The 9,228-nt window shown below is 45.3% G+C and overlaps 1 protein-coding gene across 1 annotated transcript in view; it reads right to left on the bottom strand.

The window, feature by feature from the left end:
• The window catches only part of LOC118405531 (cytochrome P450 2D4-like), an 11,158-nt gene extending 2,489 nt beyond the window's left edge, over positions 1-8,669 (bottom strand). Inside the window, exons 1-5 of the mRNA XM_035805035.1 lie at positions 7,259-8,669; positions 6,833-6,961; positions 6,177-6,506; positions 4,834-5,117; positions 3,908-4,090 (exon numbers count right to left, since the gene is read on the bottom strand). Of these exons, the coding sequence (XP_035660928.1) occupies positions 3,908-4,090; positions 4,834-5,117; positions 6,177-6,506; positions 6,833-6,961; positions 7,259-7,691 (1,359 nt within the window). The 5' untranslated portion in view covers positions 7,692-8,669. The remainder of the gene's footprint in view (positions 1-3,907; positions 4,091-4,833; positions 5,118-6,176; positions 6,507-6,832; positions 6,962-7,258) is intronic.
• Between the last annotated feature and the right edge of the window lie 559 nt (positions 8,670-9,228).

Consider the following 9,228-nt stretch of genomic DNA (forward strand, 5'->3'; position numbering starts at 1 on the left):
ACGCATTGATGTTTTGTAAATTTGTCACTATGAGTACATAACGTAGACACCCCGGTATAAATGGAAAGACTTTGGTCAAAGTTGTATGTTTATTTTATTGTCATGACCCTTTCAATTAGGTCAAAACAGTGGAAACCCCGCCATGATTTCTTTGTCAACTTTATGGTACTCTGAGTCTGACGTCATTACGTATTAATGTCTGTTAAATTTGTCACTTTCAGTACGTAACGTAGACACTCCAGTATAAATGGAAAGAGTTTGGTCGAAGTTGTATGTTTAATTTATTGTCGATGAAGCTTTATGAGCTAGGTCAAAACAGTGGAAAAGCCGCCCTGACTTCCTTCTGAGCGCATATGTCAACTTTATGATACCCTGACGTCATTACGTATTGATGTCTGTTAAATTTGTCACTTTGAGTACGTAGCGTAGACACACCGGTGTAAATTGAAAGAGTTTGGTCGAAGTTGTATGTTTACTTTATTGTCAATGACCCTTTCAATTAGGTCAAAACAGTGGAAAACCTGCGATGATTTCCTTGTCAACTTTATGGTACCCTGACTTCATTACCCATTCATGTCTGTTAAATTTGTCACTTTCAGTACGTAACGTAGACACCCTGGTATAAATGGAAAGAGTTTGGTCGAATTTGTATGTTTAATTTATTGTCGATGAAGCTTTATGAGCTAGGTCAAAACAGTGGAAAAGCCGCCCTGACTTCCTTCTGAGCGCATATGTCAACTTTATGGTGCCCTGACGTCATTACCCATTCATGTCTGTTAAATTTGTCACTTTGAGTACGTAGCGTAGACACACCGGTGTAATGAAAAAGAGTTTGGTAGAAGTTGTATGTTTAGTTTATTGTCTATGGCTTTTTGAACTAGGTCAAAATAGTGGAAAAGCCGCCCTGACTTCCTTCTGAGCGCATATGTCAACTTTATGATACCCTGACGTCATTACGTATTGATGTCTGTTAAATTTGTCACTTTGAGTACGTAGCGTAGACACACCGGTGTAATGAAAAAGAGTTTGGTCGAAGTTGTATGTTTAGTTTATTGTCTATGGCTTTATGAACTAGGTCAAAACAGTGGAAAAGCCGCCCTGACTTCCTTCTGAGCGCATTTGTCAACTTTATGGTACCCTGACATCATTGAGTATTGATGTCTGTTAAATTTGTCACTTTCAGTACGTAACGTAGACACCCCGGTGTAAATGGAAAGACTTTGGTCGAAGTTGTATGTTTACTTTATTGTCAATGACCCTTTCAATTAGGTCAAAACAGTGGAAACCCCGCCATGACCTCCTTCTGAGCGCATATGTCAACTTTATGGTACCCTGACGTCATTACGCATTGATGTCTGTTAAATTTGTCACTTTGAGTACGTGGCGTAGACACACTGGTGTAATCTAAAAGAGTTCGGTCCAAGTTGTATGTTTGCTTTATTGTCAATGACCCTTTCAATTAGGTCAAAGCAGTGGAAAACCCGCCATGACCTCCTTCTGAGCGCATATGTCAACTTTATGGTACCCTGACGTCATTACGCATTGATGTCTGTTAAATTTGTCACTTTGAGTACGTGGCGTAGACACACTGGTGTAATCTAAAAGAGTTCGGTCCAAGTTGTATGTTTGCTTTATTGTCAATGACCCTTTCAATTAGGTCAAAACAAAACCCGCCATGATTTCCTTGTCAACTTTATGGTACCCTGACGTCATTACGCATTGATGTCTGTTAAATTTGTCACTTTGAGTACGTAGCGTCAACGCACCGGTGTAAATGGAAAGAGTTTGGTCGAAGTTGTATGTTTACTTTATTGTCAATGACCCTTTCAATTAGGTCAAAACAGTGGAAAACCCGCCATGATGTCCTTGTCAACTTTATGGTACCCTGACGTCATTACGCATTAATGTCTGTTAAATTTGTCACTTTGAGTACGTGGCGTAGACACACCGGTGTAATGAAAAAGAGTTTGGTCGAAGTTGTATGTTTAGTTTATTGTCTCTGGCTTTATGAACTAGGTCAAAACAGTGGAAAAGCCGCCCTGACTTCCTTCTGAGCGCATATGTCAACTTTATGGTACCCTGACGTCATTACGTACATGTATTGATGTCTGTTAAATTTGTCACTTTGAATACGTAGCGTAGACACACCGGTGTAATGAAAAAGAGTTTGGTCGAAGTTTTATGTTTAGTTTATTGTCTATCACTCTATGACTTTTTTAATTAGGTCAGAACAGTGGAAAACCCGCCATGATTTCCTTGTCAACTTTATGGTACCCCGACGTCATTACGCATTGATGCCTGTTAAATTTGTCACTTTGAGTACGTAGCGTAGACACACCGGTGTAATTGAAAAGAGTTTGGTTGAAGTTTTATGTTTAGTTTATTGTCGATGAAGCTATTGAACTAGGTCAAAACAGTGGAAAAGCCGCCCTGACTTCCTTCTGAGCGCATATGTCAACTTTATGGTACCCTGACGTCATTACGTACATGTATTGATGTCTGTTAAATTTGTCACTTTGAATACGTAGCGTAGACACACCGGTGTAATGAAAAAGAGTTTGGTCGAAGTTTTATGTTTAGTTTATTGTCTATCACTCTATGACTTTTTTAATTAGGTCAGAACAGTGGAAAACCCGCCATGATTTCCTTGTCAACTTTATGGTACCCCGACGTCATTACGCATTGATGCCTGTTAAATTTGTCACTTTGAGTACGTAGCGTAGACACACCGGTGTAATTGAAAAGAGTTTGGTTGAAGTTTTATGTTTAGTTTATTGTCGATGAAGCTATTGATGCGATTAAAATGGTTGAAACCCGCTCTGGCTTCCATATGACCGCATATGTCAACTTTATGGCACTCTGACGTTATTACGCCTTGCTGTCTGTTAAATTTGTCACTTGAAGTACGACGCGTTGACATTTTAGTACACTTGAAAAGAGTTTGGACAAACTTCTATGTTTAGTTTAATGTCGACGAGGCTTTTAGTTCGGTAAAAATGTAGGATTTTGCAAGACAGTAAGAAAGGACACTCACTCCGGTAGGTGTCGCTGTTAGAGGTTTATATAATTTTGTTGTTTTTTGTTTAACTAAGAGTCCCGACTTTGCCATAGCAAAGTATGTGGTAATCCAAGAAATGTCATATTTTAGCTTCCAAAACGGGCCATAGCTAGCCAGAAATGTGTTTGAGAGGACATAGAAGTGATTGCAATAATGCTGTACTTTCTCCCCTACAGGTACAATGGTACAGTCTGGCCCCCTCTCCCCGGCCTACTCTCCCCGGCCTGTGCTCCCCATATGGCTGGCACCGGGAGCGCTCCTTACCCAGATGCGCAGTTATGCAGTAAACCTCTCGGCCGATTTGTACTTTGAACTGACTAGAAGTTACTTGGTTAAATACTGGAAACAAGTTTTTATGAACCCTTTATCACTTAACCCCCGAGAGTAAATTATTTTTGGCGTGTGTGCGTTTGTGTGTGTTTTTGTGTGTTATTTTTTGTGTGCGTGTGTGCACGCGTGCGTGCGTGCGTGTGTGTGCGCATGTGCGTGCGCTTGTGCGCGTGTTTGTTTCTGCACTGCACACTCTGCATGTTCTAATGTTCTACCGGTGGAGGTGAAGTCTGCTATCTCTTCGTCATCTTCATCAATCAGCATCAGTGCAAAAGGAAGTGTATCAACTAAGCATACCTGAGTACCCCTGGGAATGCGGATCAACTAAGCATACCTGAGTACCCCTGGGAATGCGGATCAACTAAGCATACCTGAGTACCCCTGGGAATGCGGATCAACTAAGCATACCTGAGTACCCCTGGGAATGCGGATCAACTAAGCATACCTGAGTACCCCTGGGAATGCGGATCAACTAAGCATACCTGAGTACCCCTGGGAATGCGGATCAACTAAGCATACCTGAGTACCCCTGGGAATGTCGAACCCCTGTGTCCTGACAGCCTTAGTTGTGGCGTGCGGAACTGCGAAGGGCAGAATCGTGCGGATCCGCAAGGTCTCCAGCAGGCAGGCGTTCACGTAGGGCAGCTGGGACCGGTGGGACAGGGCGGGCACACCAAGTACGGCATCAAGCTCCTCATGGACCTAGTAGGAAGACATTGCACCGATGTTACACTTAAAGATATATTGAGGTCTACAGATAACGCATACACAGGATACACATAATGGCTTGCAATCTGTGCCCATCCCTCCAGAGTCTAACATAGCCATACACTGAAACATTGACGTTCTGAAAAACTCGCAAGACCAAGGCAGCTGGGGGCTGTGGGGCAGGGTGGGCAGTCTTACCCAATGAAGGCATCAAGCTCCTCATGGACCTGTCAGGACAAGAAAACCCAGGTTACTCTCCAAGCAGAGGCTCGCGCGAGACATAGAGAAAACGGCACAAAATAAGAAGCCCGATAAAACCGCCTAAAATGTATTAAAAAAACAACAACCGGAGCCGAACCTCTGCTTGGAGGGTAAGACCAGGCCACATTCGTGGAAACATCGTCAAATTCCCGGGAATGTTCTTGTGCATGTTTAAAAAAATTCAGCTTTCGGAAAAGGCTGTCGTAGGAACTTATCAGCGGTTGGTTCTGTCACAGCCTGTTTTAAATTCCACATCAAAAACTACCCTGGAAACCTACTCTGTTAGCCAGGGCCGTCCGGCGCCAGGACCTTAGATAAGCATTCCGGTGATTTTTCACCCAAGGAGATTTTGCCGGCCTTGCTAAGATGGCGTACCACGAATGTCACTTCAACGCTTGGTCCATATATGACATCAAAGCAGAAAATCAAAGTTGTCGCGTTCAAAGGCCTCGTCATGGGGTAGTGATCATGAGTACCTTATTCTGGATGTCTGGGTTCAGGGTCATGTAGAGAAGACTCCACAGCAGTGTGTTGGCGGTTGTGTCCGTTCCCGCTAAGAACAAGTTCTGCGCCATGTACAGGACATTCTCCTCCGTCAGACCCTCCACCTTTTCCCGCTGTTCCAGCTCCAGCAGGCAGAAGTCGAGGAAGTCTCGCGGGTTCTCGCGATCGAAGTTCTCGCGATGGCGGGCTATCTCGTCCCAAAGAACTTCGTGAATCTTGGAAAGATGTTTCAGCACTTCTTTGCAGGCTCTGTTTACTGGATGAAAAGAAGACCACATGACATGACATGTTGGCAAATGATTTCCCTGACTACCGCCAGTGTGACGGTGGCCAGATAGTCAGTCAAGACTCGAGCCAGCATCTATTCGTTGTTAGCAACTTTTGAAACAAGTCAGCAACTCCCCTGAAGTCCCAACTCTACTGAAATCTATAACTCAACTGAAGTCTGCCCAAGTAGCAGTACACATATATTATCCTTTTCCACGGATGTTGTCATTAAGCTAACCGTACGTGCAACTGCCTGCTGTCTACGTGTAAAAACGTAGGCAGTCATTTGGGATCCGTAAGTGGTAAGTACCACCTCCGTACGAAATCCTACGGAATCCAACGGATTTGGATTTGGGAGCACGCAGACACGCCGTAGCACTTTACGTGCTTGTGACGGGACAGCCTGTCGCGGTTTCTTGTCGAAGGTCAATTTTTCAGCTGAAATTCTCATGGCAAACAAAAATTGTGCAACGAATGTGGCCTTGCTTTGCTCACCAATACCAAGAAGCGAGAAGTAGTCGAACTTGGACAAGACCTGTCATACAATGATATATATGTTTTGTCTTTGTTGTGACCTGTACATAGCTCAGTTGGGCAAACATGTGCAAGAAGGGTCTTCATCGATTCAATGTTTTTTTTTCAAGCTTTATTTTTAAAAACAAATAGTACATTTGTCAACAAGTACTCAAGCTATTGCAGGTAAAACAAAGTACTAGTGCCCACTATCGCATGAGGAAGTTAGAGTACATGCACAATAGGACCAGTATTTCTACAATCTACAACTATTGCACAGGTCGTGATAAAAAGTACATGTGTCTTCTATCGCATGACTAACATAAAATAAACGAAAATAACATAAGTGGCTAATCCTCAGTATACATATGTAATAATGTAGATATCCGTACCCATGGTAACAACACATATTGATACACAGCAATTATGCAGAGAGTACAGGGTAGTCCACCACAGTACTGTTACATTTACATTTGCTGTTACACAATTGAGTGAAGCACAGCATCGATCAGTAAACTGATTCAATGTTACTCACCTCCAGGAACGAACCGCAGCAAAGGAAAGACGCTGATGAACTGCCCTGATCCGATTTCAGCCAGCAGGTTCCTGATCGCCTCCGAGAGCTCCCGGAACGTTTCATCCTCGTAGCCGTAGCGCCTCCCGAACGCCATGGAGCAGATAACGTTTGCCACAGCTACCTTCATGTCGTTAGAGATGGCAAAGGGCTGTCCGTGGTATTCTGCAATCTGAAGGTTATAGGTTGGCCTGGCGCCTGTAACATCAACAATTGTAGAGGGACAGAGATAGAGGCAGAGAGAAGGAGGGAGGGAAGGATGGGGGGAGGGAGTTAAAGTTGCCCGTACATCTGTGCAGATGCTTAGGGGTGGCACCCATCTCCATTTCTGTAGCCCTTGGGCCACACATGTGCAAGCCACAACAGCAAGGGGCTGACCCGCTGGTAGTGTGTTTAACTTCCATACTCTTTCTCATTAGTGCTGAGTGCTAAGCAGAGAAAGCAGCATGTACCATTTTTTAAAGCCTTTGGTATGACTCGGCCGGGGATCGAACTCACGACCTACTGAATGCAAGGCGAACACTTTACCCACTCGGCCATTGCACCGGAGGCTAAAGGGAGGGAGAGAGCCAAAATTATTTTTCTACTTTAATCTAATCCTACCCTTTTTCGGAGACAGCTTGCCTCCTGTCGGATGTTGTCCTCAACGCTTCCGGTCCCGACCTTCATGCCAAGGTGCTTCAAGGCGGCGGTGGCAAACCTCCTTCTCTGCTTCAACCCGGTCCCCCAACGGGCAGCACCGATGTCTAGGAAACACATTAGATGCCACTGATGTTATAATTATGTCATATGTTATAATGTAATATATACGTTTGGTACCTGCGCTATACGTGTCTTCTTGACAAAATGGATTGCCAGCTAGCCTGTGTTTACACAATCTCTCGCTGGCTGGGGCTAATGACCTCACCCCGAGGGCCGGCCGCTTGAAGCGCGATTTAGTCAGGCTACGGTATTGGGAAAAGGTTTGTTTGTTTTTGCCTGCTTCTTCGTGTATGATACAAAAACTGATCGAGGATTCCTAAAACGAAAAGCAAGTTTCTAGCTTGACAATATAAAAAGGACGAAAAGATTGGAAAATTTGAATGTTTCACCTTTTCCGAACCCAACTGAGGAATCAAACAGGTAGTTTGGCGGCCTGGACGCGAACAACTCGGACCTGTCCACGAGCGCGTCCTTGACGGCAGTGTAGCCGTTGAGAACCACCACATCTTCCATCCCCATCCTGACGGTGAAGACGTCCCCGTACTGCCGCCTCCACGCCGTCAGCTTGAGGAGAGGCGCTCGGCCCAAGGCGAGGAGGTGCCCGAGAACAGGCACATGTCCTGCCGGGTAAGGAGGCAGGTTTCGTGGACGCCTCAACAGTGCACATGTCAGCAGAAAGGCCGCAAAGAAGACAAGACAGGTCTGCAGAGTCAGCCCGGAGATCTGCGGGATCTCCTGGACGGACTCAGATATCCAGCTGACGACAGCGGCCATGTTTGCAAGAAAAGACGCCGCCCGCACAAGTCTTAACGCGCAGCCGTTCCGCGCAGCGCGAACTTACCAAAGGCGACCAAGGTCCACAAGGTCAAACATTGGTCAATAATGATGAAAGCGCATTGGAAATACCACCGTGCACCTGTTTTCTGGGCTACCTGCCTTATCAGTACAGGTGACCTCGCTTCTGTTAGCAGAGTTACCCGGGGTCTGACATGTTATCAGTACGACCAAAACTTTGAACCCCTTACCGGACTTTTGATCGCTTACCGGACTTTGGATCCCTCTGTTAATTAAGGATTATATCGTACATGATGTATTGAACCTATTTTGGCTCAAGTTTCTAATAATAACCTTCTCTAGTACAGATTACCCAACAAGCATTGAGAGGATTTTGTCCGTAGAATTTCGTTTAATGCAATTAATCTGATTTCTTATCCAATACATGTATCTTTTGTTTTCATCTATTTTATTCTATTAATTGGTTCGCAATTGGCTGTTCAGCACACACAGCCAGGGCTGCCCAACCAGCCTGTGGCTATTTCAAAGCGCAAGCCCTTTGTTTACATTGCCTACTAGCCATTATAATGGCTAGTAGGCAAGTAGTCCTAATTATCCGCCACAGGCCTAGCCTCGAGCCCAGGCTGCCTCTTCCGGCCCTTCTGCCATGGGCCTAGCCTCGAGCCCAGGCTATGGAAGGGTCAGCTGCAGTCAGCATTTCTATACTGTTGCCGATTTTTTAATGATGACGTCGACGAACTATCTTTTTACTGTTCCAATGACAGAGATTTTCATTACGCGCCCAGAACACGACAGCGATTAGTTAAGAGTTTGCAACCAGCAAAAAAGAAGACAAACATACGACAAAAGCGCCCGGCGTGTTGCAGGTCTGCTGTTTCAGACTACTGTTTCCAGCGGATCGGTGTCCCGCAAAACCCGCGGGTCGGCACGGACCGGCATCACCGGGAGACCGGCCGACATTCCCGCCTCTCCCGCCGTGTCACTGCTGACAGCCTGCTGACTAAAGTCGCCTGGCAGAGGCAGAGGTGCCGCAACCCTGCATACACATACTGTAACGACCTGATTGTCGAAGTTCATCATAGCGGTGTTCTTTGTGGTGTTGATGTCAAGTTCAAGGTGTACCAAAGGCGCCACCCAGCGGATCTGTGAGGTATGTGCACTCCCCAGGGTTATGAACAAGGTTACAGTTGAGTATGATACCACTGCTCTGGGACCGTCTACCGTGCTCTGCTACTGCAGTGGTCTGGAAACCCTGCAGCTGCTATCAGTATTTTTCAATGCAGGACCAGCTACCAAGACGTTAAGAGGCAAAAGCGATGATGAAATTGCTCCATTTGCATGCCCGATCGATAACTACTAGTATACATTCCCGGTATCTTCGTTGTAGAAAGACACTAGCAAGTTGCATGTGTAGGTTTAGGGTGTGGGTCTAGTAAAGTTGGGTTCGAACACGTTGATGATCGCTGTGGTACCGCTACACTTGTTGTCTTATACCTGTACAGTGACATTCAAAAGG

The sequence above is a fragment of the Branchiostoma floridae genome, chromosome 18, assembly GCF_000003815.2.
Source record: "Branchiostoma floridae strain S238N-H82 chromosome 18, Bfl_VNyyK, whole genome shotgun sequence".
Lineage (NCBI taxonomy): Eukaryota > Metazoa > Chordata > Leptocardii > Amphioxiformes > Branchiostomatidae > Branchiostoma > Branchiostoma floridae.